This window comes from Crocodylus siamensis, chromosome 2 (genome assembly GCF_052110815.1).
Source record: "Crocodylus siamensis isolate JL-2025a chromosome 2, ASM5211081v1, whole genome shotgun sequence".
Classification (NCBI taxonomy): Eukaryota; Metazoa; Chordata; order Crocodylia; family Crocodylidae; genus Crocodylus; species Crocodylus siamensis.
The window spans coordinates 255,256,489-255,278,139 of record NC_143396.1 but is presented as its reverse complement, the minus strand read 5'-3'; the positions used below and the strand labels follow the sequence as shown (position 1 = coordinate 255,278,139).

At 45.7% G+C, this 21,651-nt stretch overlaps 1 protein-coding gene across 2 annotated transcripts in view; it reads left to right on the top strand.

Moving 5' to 3' along the window:
• ALKBH1 (alkB homolog 1, histone H2A dioxygenase) overlaps nt 1-20,320 on the top strand; it is a 28,758-nt gene extending 8,438 nt beyond the window's left edge. For both annotated transcript variants that reach the window (XM_090033800.1, XM_090033801.1), the window contains exons 2-6: nt 1,852-1,960; nt 11,721-11,883; nt 16,862-16,952; nt 18,156-18,349; nt 18,825-20,320. In XM_090033800.1, the coding sequence (XP_089889926.1) occupies nt 1,852-1,960; nt 11,721-11,883; nt 16,862-16,952; nt 18,156-18,349; nt 18,825-19,236 (969 nt within the window). In that variant the 3' untranslated portion in view covers nt 19,237-20,320. The remainder of the gene's footprint in view (nt 1-1,851; nt 1,961-11,720; nt 11,884-16,861; nt 16,953-18,155; nt 18,350-18,824) is intronic.
• Nucleotides 20,321-21,651: the final 1,331 nt, after the last annotated feature.

The following is a 21,651-nucleotide window of genomic DNA, read 5'->3' as shown; positions in this document are numbered from 1 at the left end:
CGTTCGGGCTTGGCTTTAAGTTACAGTTTACACCGGAGGACCGGGTGAGGCTGTAGGGGAGCGAGGAGGCCTCAGGGGGGCTCCCCAGCAGTTTGGGGGCTCCGGGTGCCCAGTAGGGGCACGGTGCCGGGGGGGCACAACGGTGGTGCCGGAGTGGCACAGAGCACGGGGTTGGACCCCGGCCCGGAAGGGTGGCGCTTTGCCCAGTGGGGCAAAAGACCCAAGAAAGGGTCAAGGGGGCCAGGCACGGCTACGGCCACCTGAGCCCCAAGCGCGGGAGGCGCGCAGCGCGGAGAGCGCGGTACAGGCCCCAGAGAGGGCGAGGCCCGGAGAGGGCGCAGTGCGGTGAGCACGGTGCACTTTGCCCAGTGGGGCAAAAGACCCAAGAAAGGGTCAAGGGGGCCAGGCACGGCTACGGCCACCTGAGCCCCAAGTGCGGACAGCGCGGTACTGGCCCCAGAGAGGGCGAGGCCCGCAGAGGGCGCGGCGCGGAGAGCGCGGTACACAGGCCCCAGAGAGGGCGAGGCCCGCAGAGGGCGCGGCGCGGAGAGCGCGGTACACAGGCCCCAGAGAGGGCGAGGCCCGCAGAGGGCGCGGCGCGGTGAGCGCGGTACAGGCCCCGGAGAGGGCGAGGCCCGCAGAGGGCGCGGCGCGGTGAGCGCGGTACAGGCCCCGGAGAGGGCAAGGCCCCGGAGAGGGCGCGGCGCGGTGAGCGCGGTACAGGCCCCAGAGAGGGCGAGGCCCGGAGAGGGCGCAGAACAGGAAGGGGACCAGACAACGTCCCCCGGGACAGCTGCGAGGCTTGGGGCGTGCTAAAGGGGAGGTTTTGGAGGCACGCATTTGCCCATAAGGCTGGGGGAGAGGACCCCACTTTGGAGCGGTAGTGAGACCATTGAGGTGCCGTTAGGTGCGAGTAGGCAGCCTCCCATACTGAACCAATAAGATCTAAGACGTGGCGGGCGAGTAGAGGGTGTCAGACCACCCTAATTGGCACGGCAAAGGGGCGCTCGCGAGCTCACGGCCGCTCGCGGGGCCATCCGTGACATATGGTTTTTGCCTTTGGTTTAGAAAATTGTAAACTGGGGCACTGTCAGCTTTGAGTCTGAAAGGAGATGGGAGCTCTGCCTAAGTATTTTAGTATCTGCCTAAGTATCACATTCCTCACTGTGCAACCTGAACAACTGAACTGAGAGAGAACATGGAGATACATTTTGCAAATAAGGCTTTAAAAATGATTCTTTTAACCCTTTATCTGATGATCTGGTACTAGAAGCAGAGAAATATCTCGGTTCAGGATAGGGAGGAAGTTCTGCAAAATAAAGGTAATACCATCCCACTGGAAGATAGATGAATGATGAACTACCAAGGTTTGGGAAGCGCTTTTAAACAAGTGCCAAATACTATTGTCTTTTTAATGGATCAGAGTGGCCCATTCACTGCCAGCATGACCTTAGATAGTCATATAGTTCAGTATTCTTTCTGGCCCCATATGGCTTTTTCTTATTCTTGGAAGGTAAGTCACTTCCCTTCTGACCTATCACATATGATAAAGGCTTTAACCTTCTGCTTGATTTTTTTAACTTTTCCTTATTTCCCTGTAAGGTTGCTAAGGAAATATTTCTCTGGGAACAACTCCTATCCTCACTAGAATCTCTGAGAAGCTGATGCAGTGCAGTACAGCTGTATAAAGTTTGGCAGCACCCCTTTTGGACCTTCACATACTGCAGGAAGGATTTTCATGCTTCTCTTTTAACTCTGCTGAATATAAACCTGTTTAACCCCAGCTTTTTTTGGAAGAATATTACATCTTCAAGCTGCTTCATTGTCTGATCTCTGCTTCCTTCTTGTCAGGTGGTCAGGTCTCAACTAAGCATCTCTTCAGTCAGTGATCAAGATGCCTACAGAGCAGGATTGCAGCCAGTTCGCCAGTGGAAAGCCTACAGCTTGGATGGCTATCCCGGTAAGTGCATTTGGCTTCAAGTAAAATCAAATGTGGCCTTTTGCATCTAGTTTGAGCATTTCCCTCCCTTGTTCTCCCTAGTTTCTGTGGCTTTACCTTGCCCTGTGCAAAGAATTGATATGGTTTGACCATAATGTAAATTTTAGTCCAAATGTAAGAGGGAATGGGGGGAAACTAACTTAAGACTTTGGAAGCTTGTGGGCATGAAAATGGGAGCAGAAGAGTACAGTTTCTTTTCTTAGCTTCACCAACTCTGCCTTTGACCCTGAGACTACAAGTACTCAGGCATATATCCTGTGAAGACAATTAGACATTTCCACAACATCCTTGAATCTTAGATGTTAACAAGTGTTGCAGGAATCCTTCCACTCGTTGTCGGAAATGCAGCAATCTCTGGAAAGATGTATGTGACATCTGCCTAACTACACTTAACAACTGTATGCAACAAAGAATGCAGTAAGTGAAGATACAGGGGACTTTAGGGAGGCGGACCTTTTCCGGGAATTAAGTGGGAGGTAAAAGATCCCAAACCCTGGATTCCAGCAACAGGATGTTGCTTCTGGTAGTTCTCTTGAGTCTTTGTGGTTTCAGCGTTCTTTTGTGCATGTTGTCTGCAATATGTGCTGTGTAAGCTTACCTTTCATTGTAACCTAAGCAGTTTCCTAGGCTCAAATACAATTCCTGCCTGGGAAAATAAAATTCTGGCCTTCCTATGCTCTGAAGCTGCCTAGTCAGCTCTATCTGAAATTGTGACAACCCCAGTAACCATTAGTCTCTTTGAAGTACTGAGAGTTGGACAATCTCATCAAGAACCTTTCACCTGTGCACCCTCTTAGCTTTGACAGGCAAAGTTCTTTGGGTAGATGTGATATCATTTATTAGACCAAAAGTTGGGAAAAAGATCTTTGCAAGCTTTCAGGCACAAAGACCCTTTGTCAGGCATAGGGAGACTCTGCTGATGTTATATGTTCTCCAAGGTAGAAAAGAAGCAAATTTATAGCGAGCATGTCTATAAAAATGCAAATGAGCAGAAGTTAGGAAGACAATAGGTAGAGATAGGAGGTGAGGAAGTTGGGGAAATGTGTGAAGGAATGCAATTGGTCAGTTGGAGGCAGGTTACCTGGGGTGTTATATGTCAGGTTGTAATGCATCATAAATCCAATGTCCATGATTTTTTTGTATCCAGAAGATTGATGAATTGAAACATGTAGGCTCACATATAAAAGGTGTTTTGTAATTTCCCTTTGAGAATCAGAACTGAGAGATCAGAGAAGGAGTGTGATTGTCTTGTGAGAAGTAATTGGATATTTTTGTTTTTGATGTGTGTTCATTCTGGTACGCAGTTGTTTGGTTTCTGCTACATATTTTCCATCAGGGCATTTGGTACACTGGATAAGATATATTACATTTCTGGAGGTACAGGCCTAAAATCCAGGAATGGCGATGGTTCTGCTGTGGGACTGGTAGAGATGTACTAATTGTGGGACTGGTAGAGCTGTGTTGGCAGGTGTTATATTTCTTGTACTGGCATGGTTTAGATTCATTTGGTGTGGTTTGGATCATAGGAAGTTTGCTTTTGGTGGTGAAGTTTGGTGTTTGTTTAAAGGCTAGGATGAGCAGTTCTGGAAAGATCTCTTTAAGAAATGCCTGTGTGCTTAAACCAACCCAGCTACAACCAACAACCCCTCTTAGCTTTTGTTCTGTTTACCTGTGATGCAGTTACTCTCTGCCTGGACTTACACTTACACACTTGCTCGCACGCTTACATTTTCTGTCATCGTCATTTTATCTCTGTGTGCCTAGATGCCCCTTGCCAGTCATCTTACCCATTGAACAAAATGGAGTATTCTCAAGGCTTTGTATCTTCTTTTGCTTTGACATGGAAAACCTGTTATGAAATACAAATACATTGGCAAATATTCAGTTCCATGTAACAACAAAGTGGTACTGAAGCCTGTTTGGGACAGAAATGCTAATTGTTTACCCTTCTGTAGCACCTTTTATCTGAACATTTCGGCACTTTGATTTGCTTCTCCTAATACAGCTTTCAAGTAAGTCAGCATTATTGCTATTTTACACTTACACTGTGGTGTAAGATTATATAGGAAAATTATGCTTGCTGTACCTGGAAGCTAGCTTTTTCTATCAGATACCTTTGATATTTTCTATCAGATACCCAATGATACTTTAGTCTGGCATGAGAGAGATACCAGTCTGCCAACGGTCAGCGCTGACCTAGGGAAGGGGCGCTTGGAGGGGTTGGATTCATAGATGCTAGGGTCGGAAGGGACCTCAACAGATCTTTGAGTCCCCCCCCTGCCTGGGCAGGAAAGAGTGCTGGGGTCAGATGACCCCAGCCAGATACCTATCCAGCTTTCTCTTCCAAGACTCCCAAGGTAAGGGAGAGCACCACCTCCCTTGGAAGCCCATTCTAAATTTTGGCCGCCCTTACCGTGAAGTTTTTCTTAATATCTAGCCTAAATCTGCTCTCTGTCAGTTTTTGACCATTGTTTCTTGTTACCCCAAGAAGCGCCCTGGTAAACAGGGCCTCTCCAATCCCTTGCTGCGTCCCCCTAATGAATTTGTAGGTGGCCATAAGATCACCTCTCAGCCTTCTCTTGCCAGGTCCTTCAGTCTCTCCTCATAAGGCTTGTCCTGTAAGCCCCTAACCATATGAGTGGCCCTCCTGTGGACCCTCTTGAGTCTATCAATATCTTTCTTGAAGTACGGCGTCCAAAACTGGATGCAACACTCCAACCACAGTCTGACCAATGCCGCATAGAGAAGTAACACCTCCTTGGTTCTATTAGTCATGCATCTGCTGATGCATGATAAAGTGCGGTTAGCTTTGCTGATAATTTTGTCACATTGACGACTCATGTTCATCTTGGACTCCGAGCTTAGTGTTCCACTATGACTGAGATCCGGTCCGCCTCTGTGCTGCTGAGGGAGTCATTTCCCAGCCAGTAGGTGTGCTGGATATTTTTGTGCCTTAGGTTCAGCACTCTACATTTTCCTTGTTGTACTGCATCCTATTGTGTACTGTCCACTTTTCTAAGCTGTCCAGGTCTGCCTACAATGCCTACCCTCCAGAGTGTGCATTTCACCCCACAATTTAGTATCGTCCACAAACTTGGACAGAGTACACTTTACACCCACATCCAAGTCACTGATGAAGACATTGAAGAGTATAGGTCCAAGGACTGAACCTTGCAGGACCCCACTACCGACATCCTTCCAGGTCTATACCAACCCATTTACTACCACTCTCTGGGTGCGACTACTAAGCCAATTTGCCACCCTCTAGACTGTGTAAACGTCTGTGTCACAGACGCTTAATTTATTTATGAGAATGGGATGAGACACCATATCAAAGGCCTTGCTAAAATCCAAGAAAAGGACATCCACCTCTACTCCTGCGACTAAGCATTTTGTGACCTTGTCATAAAATAAAACCAGATTGGTCAGTCATGATCTACCTGCTACGAATCCATGCTGGTTTCCCTGCTGCATTATTTTTCCCGCTGGCCTCCCACAAATATGTTCCTTCATAATTTTTTCAAAGACCTTTCCAAGGATGGAGGTGAGACTGACTGGCCTGTAATTACTCAGATCCTTCTTTCTCGCCTTCTTGAAAGTAGGGACCACATTGGGCCTTTTCCAGTCCTCTGGGACCTGACCTGAGTGCCATGAGTGCTCGAACAGCCATGCCAGTGGTTCTTCTATGACATCATCCAGTTCCTTCAGTACTCTCAGATGCAGCTTATCTGGGCCTGCTGATTTGAACACATCCAGTCCATCCAAGTGACTCTGCACCAAGTCAGCGTCAACAGTCAGTGGGCTTGTGTCCCTTTGATGCCCATCTAAGAACCCATTAGAAGACTTATCTTGAGCTCTGTTCAGGAACACCGAGGCAAAAAACTCATTGAATAGCTCAGCCTTGTCCCCCTTGTCTGTCACTAATTGCTCCTTGTTCAGTAGGGGTCCTACGCTGCCCTGCACCTTCCTTTTACTCCCTACATACCTAAAAAAGACTTTTTGTTGTCTTTAACTTGTGTTGCCAGCCTCAGCTCTGTAGTTGCTTTAGTTTTTCTAACTGCCTCTCTGCAAGCGCAGGCCAAGTAGGTATACTCCTCCTTGGTAGCTTCCCCGTGCTTCCACTGCCTATATGCCTTCTTTTTTGCCCTTAGGCTGTCCTGGATTTCCCTGTTTAGCCAAGGAAGATTTTTGGCTCCTTTCCCCCTTCTCCCTCATACTGGGATCATCTCCCTCTGTGCCTAAAGGATCGCTTCCTTTAGAAATGACCACCCTTTCTGGACTCCCATCTCACCAATACTCCTATCCTGTAGTGTATTATTGACTAAACTCCTAAGCACACTGAAGTTAGCCTTCCTAAATTCAGGCACTTCCACCCTACTGGTTATCTTACCCACCCTACACCATATAGTGAATTTGACTGATTGGTGGTTACTCCCCAGGGTGACCACAAATTTGCAGCTCCCCTGCCATGTCCTCCCCTGTAGCCAACACCAAGTCCAGTAAGGCATTCTCGCTAGTGAGACTATATAACTCCTGCGTTAGGTGAAGGTCCTGCACACAGGTTAAGAACCTACATGAGCAGTTGGATTTGGCTGACTGCTTCTCCCAGCAGATGTCAGGGTAGCTTAGGTCCCCCATGACAACCACATCCCTAGACTGTACAGCCTCTGAGAACTGCCTGAATAATTCCAAGTCTAGCTTTTCCTCTTAGTGGTGGGGGTCTGCTATAGATCACCACACCAAGTCCCTTTCCTCTTGACCTCTATGTATCCTAACCCACAATGCCTCAACTTTCTCCTCCTCTAATCCCATTTTAATTAGGGTAGATGTATAATGCTCCTTTGCATAGAGAGCAGCCCCACCCCCTTTCCTCCCTACTCTGTCCCTTCTGTACAGCCTGTTAGCCCTCAGTGTGTACCACCCAGTTATGGATAGGGTCCTACCAGGTTTCCGTTAGCCCCACTAAATCTAAGTTATTATGCGCAAGCAGAAGTGCAAGTTCTTCCTGCTTGTTCCCCATGTTCCTAGCATTAATATAGAGGCACTTGAGCCCTCTGAATAGTGCCTTTGGTGCCCCCTGTTCTGATGCCCAAAGGGCCTCTTGGTACTTACCTGGGGTGTACTCTTGTATATCTTGCAATTTGTAGGTTTTAGACTCTCTCTATCTCCTGCCTCCCCATCCCCCGTTGTACTTAGTTTAAAGCCCAATGTAGGAGGTCAGCCAACAGGTAAGAAAAGAGACTCTTACCTTTTGTGGAGACATGAAACCCATTGCATCCCAGGAGGTCCCTTGCATGGAAGTGCAGTCCAGGAAGCCAAGACCTGCACAATGGCACCAACTCTGGAGCTACGGGTTAACTTCTCTGACACAGGTGATGTGATGCCTACTGCGACCACTGACCAGGAGGATCAACGAGACGACCATCTGCGCCCCCGTCTTCCTAAGCCTGGTCCCCAGAGCCCTGTAGTCACTCATGATACGGTCTGTACTACTCCTGGCCACATCATTTGTTCCCACATGGATGGGGACCATGGGATAGTTGTCAGAGGGCTGGAAGAGGTCAGGAATTCTCGCTGTGACATCCCTGATCCTGGCTCTGGGCAGGCAGCAGACCTTGTGCACTGTGGGATCTGGACAACACATGGGTCCCTCTGTTCCTCTCAGTGAGGAGTCTCCTACAACGATGACACAGTGTCTCTTCTTCTGCTTACCTGGCCAGCCCTCAGCTCTCTCAGTGATGGCTTGTCTAAGCTGACTCAGGCCCAGGCAGCAATCCCACAGCAATCAGCAGGCACTCAACATTCACTCCCAGCTTATCAGAGCACATGCCCACCAAACAAACAAATAGTCAGTTAAACCAAAGGTACAGGCAGCTGGATCACTTGCCTTTCCTGGGCAGGATCTAGTGCCTAGCCTGGCTTCTCTCCTTCTTCCTCCCCCCTCTTGCATTGGATGTATTTAAGTCGGCAGGCCCCGATGGTCTTCACCCAAAGGTACTAAAGGAATTGGCCGGTGTCACAGCGAAACAACTGGTGCAACTGTTTGAGCACTCATGGCGTTCAGGACGGGTCCCAGAGGGCTGGAAAAGGGCCAATGTGGTCCCTATCCTCAAGAAAGAGAGGAAGGAGGACCCGGGTAATTATAGTCCAGTTAGCCTCACCTCTATTCTTAGCAAGACCTTACAAAAAATCATTAAGGATCACATTTGTGGGGGGCCAGCAGGTGACACAATGCTAAGGGGCAACCAGCATGGGTTAATAGCAGGCAGATCCTGCCCGACTAACCTGGTTTCTCTTTATGACCAGATCACAAAGTGTTTAGATGCACGACCAGAGGTAGAAGTTATTTACTTGGATTTTAAAAAGACTTTTGATACGGTTTTGCACCGAATTCTTATAAATAAACTAAATAGCTGTGTCATGGATTTTTTTCACAGTCAAGTGGGTGGAAAACTGGGTTATGGGACACAGTGAGAGAGTGGTGGTGGATGGGTCAGTTTCTACCTAGAGGGATGTGGGCAGTGGTGTCCCCCAAGGCTCTGTCCTCGGACCAGTACTGTTCAGTATTTTCATCAGTGATTTGGATGAGAGTGTAGAAAGCACTGTCCAAATGTGCAGACAACACCAAACTATGGGATATAGTACAAGCACTACAGGGTTGGGAGCAAATTCAGGCAGGTTTGGACAGACTGGGGAAGTGGGCGGATCAGAATAAGATGCAATTTAACAAAGATAAGTGCAAAGTGTTGCACCTGGGGAGAAAGAATCACCAAAAAATAGACTGGGAAGTACTGTTCTAAGTAGGACAGCAGCGGAAAGGGATCTCGGGGTCATAGTCAACGCAATAATGAACATGAGTCGCCAATGTGACGAGGTAATAAGGCTAACTGCGCTCTTTCTTGCATTAGTATAGGTGCATCACAAGCAGGTCTAGGGAGGTGATACTTCCCCTCTATGCAGCATTGGTGAGGACAGAGTTGGAGTACTGCGTCCAGTTTTGGGCGCTGTACTTCAAGAGGGTTGTACATAACCTGAAAAGGGTTCAGAGGAAGCTACTTATATGGTTGGGGGCCTGCAGGTAAGATCCTATGAAGACAGACCGAGGGACCTGAATATCTTCAGCCTCTGCAAGAGCAGGCTGAGAGATGATACCTTGGAGGCATTTAAAAGGAGGATTAGACAAGCACCTGACTTGGGTTACTTGACCCCAGTGCTCTTTCCTGCACAGAGCAGGGGATCAGACTCGATGATCTAATAGGTCCCTTCCAGCCCTAGAAATCTATGAAATCTGTGCCTGAAACCAAGTAGCAGAGGTGATCAGCTTTTTTCACCAGTAAGCCTTCTCTTCTTCCCTCATTCATATTCTCAAGCAGATCTGTTTTTTGATTCTTGAATACCATTTCAACTAGCAGGCAACAAAGATTTACTGAGAATTAAATATATTCTGTAGCATCAGATGGATAATCAAAATACCTGGTTCTGGTCATTGCTTTTCCACTAATTCCTCATGTGAGTCCCTTCTTTCCTCTGTGCCTCAACTCCTATATCAATAAAATAGAGATAATCCTAGCTTAACACTAATTCATGTGCTATATTTACCCGAATCTAAGAGAACTTTGAATGTAAGATGACCCCTCAATTTGATTCTCTACACAGAAAATCATAAACTTGTTATAAAATTTTCCATTCATAGACTAGAATTATTGGGGGGGATCATCTTAAATTCATTTCCCCCCCGTGACTACCCTCCCCATGCCATTTGCCTTCCCCTCCCCTTTGGGGCCTGAATGCCTCGTTGCCTTCCTCCCTGGCATCTGTCCCACCTGCCACTTATCCTATGTGGTGGCTCTCTGGCTCTGACTCTGGGGCACAGACTACATGGTAGCTCCAGCCTAGCCAAGCAGTGGCAGCAGCTCCAGTCCTAGTCCTAGACCCAGCTCCTGCCCTGGGTCAGAGCTACAGCTGCAGCAGGCCTTCTGCCACTATGTGGTCTTTGTCCTCCCCAAACCATGTCACGTGATCTCTCCTGCCCAGACCACATGGTCTGCCAAAGCTGATACTTGAATCTCAGACCTGGTTTCTTTTTTCCATGTTAAATGAAGGAAAAAACCTTTTATTCTATTTGAGTAAATGCAGTATGTTGTGAAGTGCTTCAAGAACCCCAGATAGAAAATACACAGAAGAAAAAAGTGTTGTTCTGTTACATATAGAGACCAACAGAAAATAATTTTAATACTTGTGGCAAGGGAACATACTGTAACCAAAGGTGTCTGAAGGCACCCACTGGTCTGAGGAGGCAAGGGAGTGAGTGGAGTGAGCAATAACATATTAATACCTTGAGGGTTCTATTTCTAAGCTAGTTAATTTACTATTGCACGGCTTGTGAGAAGTGCTGGCAGGAGGTCTTTCTTGTGCTTTTATTACCCCTTTCACAAAGCTGTAAGGTAAGCTTGCATCCCACAGACACTTTGTGCCTAGGCTTTGCCTACTTCTGCTTTCATCTCTGTTTAACTTTGGACATCTTCACAGCTCACAAAGACCTGACAGAGCTAATTCTGGAACTTCTCTTGCCTGTTTTCCCCTACATGAAATGTTAATTTTGGGTTGGTAAAATTTGCCAAATTGACAGTGTTGGATAGCTGTTCTAGAACCAGAGCACAGGTGCAAAAGAACAATGGCAGCTTCCCCTGCATGTCACGCATCACCATTGTGCTTCCTCCCTGGCCTGGAGACAACCTTTTTTATAGAGAAGAGGTCTTAGGTCACTTCAGACCTTGGCTCTTCTCCTGGAATACCAGTTAGTGCAAATTGTGGTCCTGACTATTGTCATATGGACTACTGTCTGCTGAGTTCTGGACTAAGAAAATCAGTACATTTTTACTATTCCTCTTCCACAGACTACTGCTGGAACCTTAAGTGGGACATTTGGATGGCCAAGTTAATATGTACCCTAGCCAAAGTTTTGTTTGGTTTGTCAATTAAAGTCAATCACAAAGACATAGATAGCAACTAGGACTGCAGCAACAGGGAGATTGGACATATTTTTAATGTTCCTGTTACGTGTATTAGCAGGTATAAAACATTAAGCTGGATTTAATTGGATTGCTTTGGAAATTGGTGGAAAACAAAGGAAAGAGAGATTTCATGCTGCAGACTCTCTGGGTCTGTGAAATATTCTGTGCAATTCAGGTCACTGAGGTATCAAAAAGAGCACAGAGTTCAGACATGGCAAGGAGATTAGTCTGAAGCCTAGAGAGACTGTTAAAGTCAGGCTCAGTGTAAGTATTCTGGGCTCATTGATGAATTATAAGGAAACATTCCAAAAGTAAAATCATATTCAGTAAGGCGACTGAATACTATCTTCCTTCCTTCCTAAATTCACATCTCTCCTGTCAACTGTAACTGGGGTTAAATTGGGAAATAGACCTCTTCCTGTCAGTTCTCTTTATTCAGGCTGGCCTAATTCCTGTCTATCTTTCTTGAAACCCTTTCTCATAGAACCCTTTGGGTTTTTCAGCCCTTTATTTCTAACTCAACCACAGGTTATAAAATGGATTCAGTTCAAGAATGGATTGCATCTGCTGATATGTAGGGTCAGTGAAAAAGCACATGAGGCAGAGTCCCATTTCCCCCTTCTCTTGCACCACTTCACTCTGCATGGTTTAGAAAAAAAAGGAAAGGATGCTTAACCATGCTTTTCTCTCTTATTTCCATGTTTTAGGGTTCATCTTCATCCCAAACCCCTTCCTTCCAGGTTGCCAGCGTCACTGGGTGAAACAGTGTCTGAAGCTGTACCCACGAAAGCCCAATGTGTGCAACCTGGACAGGCACATGACTGCTGAGGAGACCACTGATCTGTGGGGGCGGAGCAAGGAGCAGTTAAGGTGAGTCCTGTCCTTCAGAATAACCTCAAACAGTTTTTAAAAAATAAAAACCTAAACAAGACTTGACTTCTAGTGATTGGTTTGGCTGATATGATACAGATTAGTGGGGAAGAGAACTGGCAAAAGATTGGCTACAAGAAGATGAATGCAAGGAGGGGAACTGAACTGGACATACCTGAAATTCAATTTAGGTCTTCATTCTGTTTGTTCACTTTTGCTAAACCTCCCACTTCTCACCCAGGGAATAGGATTCTTTAGTTGCAAACTGCTTCGACCCATTAGTCAAGTGATAAGTATATAGTATCAATTGCTTTTCAGAACTGACATCCTACAGATCAGGAAGCTGTGTCTCGCTGAATCCAGACATTAAGGATTGCACGATCTTTCTAGACCTTAGATTGGAACCTATATTCTAGAGGTGAAAGGACTTTTTTCTTCAGCACTCTGAACCAGTCAGTTCCCCTCACTCTCTCTGAATCAGAACTGATGCTGTATAAATAAAAGGTTGCTCCTTCCTTCCTTCCTACCCTAGGCCCTCACCAGGTTGCTTTTTTATTTGTGTGGGAAGGTGAAGGTGTTGACACGTGTATGATTGGATAGAGCAGGGTAGGAATAGTTTGTTTATAGAGGGCTTTGGTTTGTATGACCATGTGGCTAGTGTCCCAACTGCATAATGGCATGTTAGGCGCAACGTGTAATACAGTGAAGGTGTCTGTCACGGTGTGATGTTATGAATGTAATGGCATGGTGCTCTTGGTTTGATGGTAATTTGTTTGTCTTTGCTTTGTATATTGGACCTGGACCCCAGAGGGGCCAACTTTTTGTACCCTGAACCCCTGAATAAAGTTGCTAAAGAGTCAGAGTCCTTCTGTCCTTCCTTGTCAGTCTTGTGTTTCATTTTCCAAGGACACTTTCCAAAACCATTTATTTTCTTTCCTCCCCTGCCATGGATATGGCCATTCCCTGTCCTGTCTAGGAAAAACAGCTGTTTTGGGTGTGTTTTATTTTTTATCAAGGGAGGAGAACTGTCTCTAGCATACTGAAGGAGTAGATGGGGCACCACAGTCCCATTATAAAAGTAAAATATTTTCCCCACAAGTTCCTTCAAACCTGCTGTAAAATATTATTTTCTCTCCACCCCTGAGGGGAGGAGGAGGGGGAAGCCACCCTGCATTCTGATAAGTTACAGGGATTCATTTTCCAGAATAACCTCTGCCTGCACACGTCTTTTGCTGACTGGTGTTTGATCACTGCCGCTGGCATTAATTTCCATCCAGTCTTGGTGAAGAAGCCAAATATTAAATATATAATTTAATGCACATCCTTCCTCTGCCCAAGAGGTGATCAATCTCAGGCATACTTTACAAGAGAGGCATGTCTTGCTACTGCCTATGCTGTACCTGATCGGAAGGTACATTGGGGATTTCTCCAGGCTGTCAAACTGTCATCTCTCATCCAGCACTGAAGTCACATATGAAAATAAAATGTATGCGTGGCTTGTTTACAATTCTTCAGTCTTCACAGAATTTATGTCATTAGCCTTGTTGATTTCACATGTCACTGCTTACTGTGGCATCCTCCCTTTGCAGCCCATATCCTCCTCTTCAGTAAAATGGCACATGCTAAGTTTGTATCCCCAAACCCCTTGCATAGGGAGAATTATGGCTGATGAGGCCTTGTACCTGGGAGAGAATTCTGGTTGGTTGAGCTCTCCCCTCCGTTTTCCAGAATCAGAATTGGATACAGAAGCATACAACCCTTTGTTTTTTAAAGTGCTAGCTTTACATTTCCATGTTCAGTCCAGTTTGAAAATTGCTCTCGAAAAGCTGGTCCACAGCACCCCCTGTAGAGAAATCTGGACTGCTGCTCATGCTTGACACCTTTCCCAGCAGCATCCTCTACATGTGCACAGAGTGATCAGGTTAATTTGCAGCTGGTTCCAGTTCGGTTGAAAGCAGTGCTGCACGGGGCGTGATGGTTGGGCAAAACATTGGCAGTTTTATGAAGCACTTGTCTGAGACAGTGAGCAACTGCTGCATGGGTGCTTTCACTGGGGGACAGGGAGTAATCCAGCCAGTTTATCTGTCATCTTGAGGCAAAAGCTTTTGGGGGCTACTGAGAGAATAGGTGCCAACTTTTTTTTGCCAGTGGGTGCTTGCAGACATAATAAATAAATAAAACCCCCAGACCTTCACTTTTAACTCAACACATTCCTGTGCCAAGCCCTGCATGTTACTTCTGCCTGGATCTGCAGAATCTGTAAAGACTGGGTGCTTATAGCTGATTGAATCGGCTTTAGCTAAAAGCACCAAAAATCCCTGCTGAAGTGCCCAATCTTTACAGATGTTGCAGAGCCAGGTTGAAGTCACACGCTGCTTCTGGTAAAACCCGTTTTTTAATTTATTTTAACATCTGCCTCCTGCTGAGCACTCACTAATTTTTTTTGTTGGGTGCTTGAGCCCCGGAGCACCCACAGAGTCAGTGCGTATGGCTGAGAGAGTTGCTGAACTAAGGAAGTGTCCACTTCAAGTCTGCACACAGTTTTAAGATGGCTTTTAAAACAATTAACTAGATGGCTAAATCTGGTTGTATGATGGCACAGATTCATCCCATCCAGGCAGGAGCTCCATGCTTGGTGTGGGATCTAGGGGCTTCCATGCTGTTCTCCTTGACAGAAGGGAACCTGGGTCCTCTCCTGAGTAATGGAAACTACCATGCACTCCAGACGTTTTAGTACATCCAGCAGTTTTGTCAAGGGAGGAAAGGTGTTTATACTGGTCGTTACTGTTAGGGAAATGAGGAGGAAGGTGATGCTAGCAGGAAGAGGTAGGTTTTAGAGCATACAGCTTCCAAAACCCCCCCAAAAGATCTCTAGAAACTCACTTTCTAGAGGAGCCATTAAATGCCTTTTAGCACTGCTGCTGTGGGGCTTTTGAAATAAATTAATACAGCACTTTTGAAAGAGAAGAATTAAGAGCTAATTAGAGGTAGGCTTATCGCAGGCAGGCTTTATTTAAGCTTCCTTCCATATCTTTGCCAATGGATTTTAGGCGTGACCTATCACCTGCTCTTATCTAGTACTAGAGCCCTCCTATTCACAAAGTGGATGCATCTTAGTCCTGGTCTGAAGTTCTCTAAGCTGTTCTTGACCTGTGGGTGCGCACTACAGTTCAGCTAGCTCCCTTCTGTTCTAATCAGTAGGACCCTTTTTCAGTATTGACACCTTCCTCCACCCTCAGCTATCTAAGAACCTCACAGTCCTGACCTCTAACACTCCATATTAGCCCATTCTTAGGAATTTATAGTTTCCCAGTGTGTGAAGAATCATCCTTTCTTCCATGGGAGCTACGTATGAAATATGAAGGCCTGGAAAAATAAGCATGCAACAGTGGAGACACTGGCATCATCTGAACACCTCTGGCACTGTAATGAAATCATGAAGGGTGATTTGAAAATACAGGTCCTCATTAAACTTTCCTAATTGCAAATGTTAAGTTTTTCTTGATGTGTGTTTGGAGACAGACTTGAGTTCTTTTGCTTTCAGTGCCACGTCACCTGTCTTCAAAAACCACAGTTGCTTAGTCCAACATACATATGGCAGTTAGCGTGTTGCTGCATTTTGATTAGTGTAGTTACTTATCCTTATCTCAAAGAAGGAAACTAGAGTGGTGACTTTCTCACTAATCTTGGCACCATGAAAGTTCCTAAGACATGAGGGAAAAGGCCTTTGAGCTCCTACCCCATGTGCAGGCAAAGGGGTGTGTTGTTGTTTTCAGACCATTGTACTTTAGAGGGCAGAAAAAGCAAGGTCTTTATTCAGACAGAAAAGGAATGGCTGAGTGCAGAAGTTTGGGTGAAATTCAGCTGTGACGAGGACATGAAGCTCCTGCCTCCTAAGAAACAATATGTCCTGTTAGGCTAACAGCCTGGCACTACTGTTTATTACAATATTCTGCATATACACTGCCCCCCCGCCCTTTTCATGTTCTTGCTTGAAAGGGGAGCTGCAGGGTTGCACTAAGTGAATTGGAAGCTGTCTCTTTTTTTGCGCGATTGCTTCTGTATTTACCACCAGTGTGGTGTTGTGTGACCTCCTATAGCAGTACACTTTGCTGAATCCTGACAAATATTGTCCTATCCCTATAGCAATAGAACATTTTAGGTGACTGTTCTGAGGCCTTCCATCTTTTCTCAACTGCTGAGCTGACTCAGGCCATTGCCTCTCTATATTAGGGTTTTTGTTTCAGAACAGCTGTTGACAAAATGCTGTGACATTTCCATTCTGATATTGTCTCGCATAAAAATATGTCAGGTTATGTTTCTTGTTCTGCATAGCATGGCAGCAGTAGTCTAGAATCTGAAAGATTACAAGATGAAGCAGACTTGTTAACTCACCCAACATATGTTCCATACTCAGACCAGCATTGTTTCCTACAGGTTATTTTCTAGTCAGTCTATCAAACTCATTGTACATGCACCAAGCAGTAGTTACTAACGCATCCTTTGAGATGCAGCCAGCTCATCGTACTGTCACAGGATTTCTTCTTTTCTTCTAGATCTACCCTATATGTTACCTTAAATAAATAGTCCTCCCGTGTTTACACCCATCAACTGTTCAGAGACAAGCCTCCTCATGTTTAGCAGTAACTTGCCAGTGTGGTACCTATTCAGCTGTCTCCCTTTCTTCTAAATGTACTCCTCCAGTTCACTGATATTTTTTGCCTTTCCCTGCCCTGGAGGTTTTATATTGACAATGCAGAGAAGGGAGTTTGCATCAGGCCCAGAAAGCTTTGTGCAAATGGTATAAACTGAACTTTCCAAGCAGCCATGCTGAGGAGGAGCGTCAGGCTCTGCAGATCAAAGGTGCGTTCTGAGATGTTCCATAGGCTGCTGTACGTACAGTGACTTCCTGCATGCACTAGTGTTAGAAATTCTGCTGGAAATTGATGTTGTCTTTTTTTAATTTCAACCTTTTTAGGAGGAAAAATTCCAGTAAGAAAGAACCCAAAAGTTTACTGGAAAAGCTACGCTGGGTGACCCTTGGTTACCATTACAACTGGGATAACAAGGTATTCAAAGGGAATTATGCTTTCCCCTCTCCTTTTTTTTCCTGCCTGCTTATGATGTTGGAGTGAGGAAGGGGTTAAATATGTTAGGAGAAGGGTGGGAGAGGACATTCTTGAATAAGATGGCTGTGAAATCCTCATGTCTCACAAGGGTCTATCTTCAGGAGGTGTTTGAACCAGATATGGAAGGCTTAATGGTAAAAGCTACATTCTTGATTTTAGGAGGTAGTGCAGTGGTGCATGCTATTCCTCCAGATCTCAGCCTTTATTCTCAGGTGACAGAATGTCTCTTCCTCATTGCAAGGAAGTGCACTTGGATTAGTTATAATTGTAAGAGTGAAGGGTATTCCCTGGCATTGGGTACATGAAGATGAGCCACTCCTGAAAAATGTTGCCTTTCGATGAGGGGTGGATGAGAGAACATGGCAGGAGGAGGTTACTCCTGTTCTGACCATAAACTTCAAGCCCAAAGCAATAGCATACTGTCACCAACTACCAGGCAGGTTGAGGCAGCTGAAGATCTCTGAAACAAAAATGACCTTTCTAATCAGATTGTGAGGCTGGGAGAAAAGTGCAGAAAGAGAGCACAGTCTCTCAGCACATTGCAGACACATAACTAAGTGAGTCTGCAATGTTATCTGTATAGGGCAAACCTGTTACTGTACAGCCTTAATAAAAATGCAGCTGCTGCTTCTCAGTCTCCCCAGTCAGAAATACTTATTGAGAAAGGGAGAAATGGGAAGTAGCAGGGTTTCAACTCTGGTTTGGTTTTACTTTTTAAAGAGGAGATAAGCTGGTTAGCTTGGAGCTTTGGTGATAGAAAATGGAGCCTTATGTTGTTAGGTTGGCAACTTGAAGCCATGACCGAGTAGCTCCTCTCTGACAGCTACTCAGTGGCCCTTGAGAAATCTAGAGTGTCTTGAGATTGGCTTCAGTTGTGGCCCAAAATACCCTTCACTTGGCATACTTAGCAATGTATGGGCAATCTCAGCATAGGCCTAGAACTGAATGGGTCAATAGGCCTGAATTTACCTAAGGGTCTGAGGGAAGTTTTGTCCTCCTGTTGCTCATGGCATGACCACTGTGGGGACAACCAAGATGTCATTCTGCAAAACTGCAAGCTATACCCCTGAGTTCTCACTAAATGTCTAGGCTCTTAGGTTCTGGTTTTTTTAAATGTTTCTCTCTTCCTCCTCCTCCTTCCAGATATACTCAGCAGATCACTACACTCCTTTCCCCATTGACCTTGCTTTCTTATCAAAGCAAGTGGCTGCAGCATGTGGGTTTCAGAGCTTCAAAGCTGAGGCAGGGATCCTGAATTACTATCACTTTGATTCTTCTCTGGGAATTCATGTGGATGAATCTGAGTTGGATCATTCCCACCCTCTCTTATCATTCAGGTGAGTTGGCTGAGGGGAGACCTTGGTGTGTTGTGGAGGGTAGCAGATCCATTTATCTCCTGTTGAATTCATTTTTTGGTAAACTTGCAGGATCACTATAGGTGAGGAGTAAGGTTCATAAGCAGAACTATGCTTGAGGGACACTCAGTGACCTGAGTAGCAGTGGATGCTGCAGCTCAGGATAAATATACCTCAGCAGAGTGGGGAGCTTGGTTCTGGACTAGCAGAGTAGCCAAAGGTGCTAAACAGCAAGGATGAAATGCATATGCCGAGCTGGTATGGCATCTGCCCACACTGCCTAGCTTAAGCCAGTGCTGTTGGTCTCTTCATGTGCTAAATCTAAACTTGTAACTGTGGCTCTCTCAGATTTGTTAAAAGGCATGTAGTTGATAAAATCTCCTGGTTTTCCACATAATGATTGCACTAATTGACTTCTATCTCTCTGTTTTTTTCTCCATACATCTTCGTTCCCTAGTTTTGGACAATCCTCCATATTTTTGTTGGGGGGCCTGAAGCGGGACGAAGCCCCTACAGCCATGTTCATGCACAGTGGAGATATCATGGTGATGTCTGGCTTCAGCCGCCTACTGTACCATGCTGTTCCCCGAGTCCTCCCCAACCTTGAGGGGACAGCTTTGCCCTCATGCCTGGAGCTGGCACTCCCTTCAGACTTCCCTGATGGCTCAGTCATTGAGCACAGCTCTGAAGAGGACTGGCAGGTCTGTGCCAAGTACTTGCAGACTTCCCGCATTAATATGACCATCAGGCAGGTGCTGCCTGATGGTCAGAGCTTTCCAGAGGATTCTGAGCAGACAGCAGTTTCTAAAGACTCTTACCATCAGGAGGACAGTAAAGCCAAGCGACACAAGCCAAATGCAGACAGCTGAGATGTGAAGAGAACCCAGGCCTTTGGCCCAATGGTAATCTCCAGATGGAGCAGATGGTTTCCATCACCCTCTAATTATAGAGGAAATGAGGAACTCTGGCAGAGTAGTTCCAGTCCTTATTTTTAGAAGATGGAGGTGGAAAAGAGAGGAAGGTTTAAAAGAGAAAGAAGGTTGGTCTTGTGACCAGAGCACAAGCCAGAGACTTACGATGCAATTTCTGTTTCTGTTTGACTTGGGGCAAATTACTTCTGTTCTGTACCTCAGTTTTCTTACCTGTAAAATGCCCCCATCACTGGATTTGGATACTCAGTTTCTTAATGTTTATAAATGCCATGGCGTCTGTGGGTAGTAGGTGCCAGCACAGACAAGAGAGTGATTGCTTGTATGTTGAAGTTGGTTCTTGGGTTGGCAAAGCCCTTCTGAAGTTTGCTGCTGATTCTTTAGGATTAAATGAAAACAGGCCCCTGAAGGAGATATCTACTTTCGGCACATTAAGCGTGGGGCCATCTCCTATACAAAGTACTGTCTTGAACAGTCTTCTGCAGAAGGCAGAATGACATCAATTACAGAGTTAAGTCAGCTGTAGTTCTGCCCTCCATACCATCAGAGACTAAGCTCATGAATGGGGCTAGAGCAAAATAATTAGGAGCAACGGCTTTCCTAGATGATCTAGAAACTTCTGTTCAAGTTTCCTGTCTCCACTCCTCGTGTGATGGAGGCTCCCTACTTTGGAACTGGTCCTTTTAGTTGCCCACAGAAATGTAGTCCTGCAATCCCAGCCTGGCTTCTTTAAGGAGCAGAGTGAGGAGAATAATTTAAAGCAGAAACAATGAAGTTGTAAATGAAGTACCTAAAAAATAAATTAATCAGAGACTATCTCTATTGCCCAACAAGTAAATATATTGAAACTAAATAAGGAAAATGCTGGCTTTTGTGCCCATCCTCTTTAGGACTCAGACCTTCCTATCTGCTTTTTAATGCAATTTTAATTGTTGGCGTGTCACTCTCTATCCCAGGGGTATTTTGTCGTGCTTTTCCCATGAATAAACTTACTCTGTTTTTAAATTAAAGATTCCTATCTGTCTTGGAGAGTTTGTTTCTTTTTTTTCTGTTTAGTTATTTTGCTGTGTCATTAATGCTGCCATATCCCTCGTGCTGTCTCGTTCTGACTTCTCTCAGATCGACTACCATACCACATCTGTGGGGAAGGAACCCTGTGGAGTTCTGCAGGGTCATCTGATGTGCTGGTTGGGGGGTTTGGGGCAATACCACATGTCAAGGAAAAATCTTAAGTTTGGTGCTGCCATCACAGGGAGTTGAAACTACCCCAGAATGTGCCCTCTGGGTGACCTGGAGGCTTGTCAATCACAGAGCATAAGGTAATCTGATCTAATGCACATGCTCAGTTCATGATTACTGCATGATGTAATTTGACTAGAAATTTCTCTGTGAAGAGCATTCTGATTGGCCACTAAATTCTTATAAAAGGTTTGTGAGCTGCCACCCGGGTGTGTTTTGGAGGAGAGACTGCTGGATCGTGTGAGCAGAGGCTGCCTTTGCAGGGACGGTCTCACAAGGAGAGAACGATCCTGTAAGCAGAGGCTGCGGACGGCAGGGACTGTGAGGCGCAAGCAGAGGCTGCGGATGGCGGGTGGAGCGACTTGTCTTTTCGATCTCAGTTACGGGACTGTTTGGCTTCGATTTTGACTTCGGCTTACTTTGTTCTGGCTTCTCATCTCCAACCTCGGTTTATGGACTGTCTTTTGGACTGGCGTCATGACCCCGTTCCTCGATTCACTACGTTACAGTTTTTGTTGTTTGTTATCCTGTTCATGAGCTGTTGACCAGCCCTGGGACTAGCTAGCGGGCAGCCGCACCTATCCCTCAGGGGGTAGAAAGCAAGGGCTCGCTAGTGAACCCCGTGGGCCAACAGACCCCTTTGTTGTTCGCTATACTGTAACTGAAGAAATCTGAGGTGAGATTCTTGCTGTGTAAAGTGCAAAGTACAGCTCAGTAGGTACCATGAAGGTGGGTACTCTGTGAACTGTGTTGTTCCATATCTATTCTTCAATACTTTTAGTGTTCTGTTTTTTCCCCTAATGCTCCCAGTATTACCACTGATCCTTTTGAGGAAGGACCCCCAGGCCAGTTATAGGCTCAAGATGCACAAATTCATAACGCCTGAGAGTGGAAGGATGTTCTGCTTTAAACAGTCCAGGGATGGGTTTAAATCCAAGAGGTCTCCACAAGAGAGTGCCACAAAAGTTTCTCCTGCTTTTAACTGCTGAGTGAACAAGGAAAACTAGACCTAGCTAACTATAGTGAGCCTTGCTGGTGTGGTCCCTTAGAAGGAGAAACAATTATTTGGTGGGGCTGAGCGCACACATGCATGTGCACATACATCCCCACAGGAGG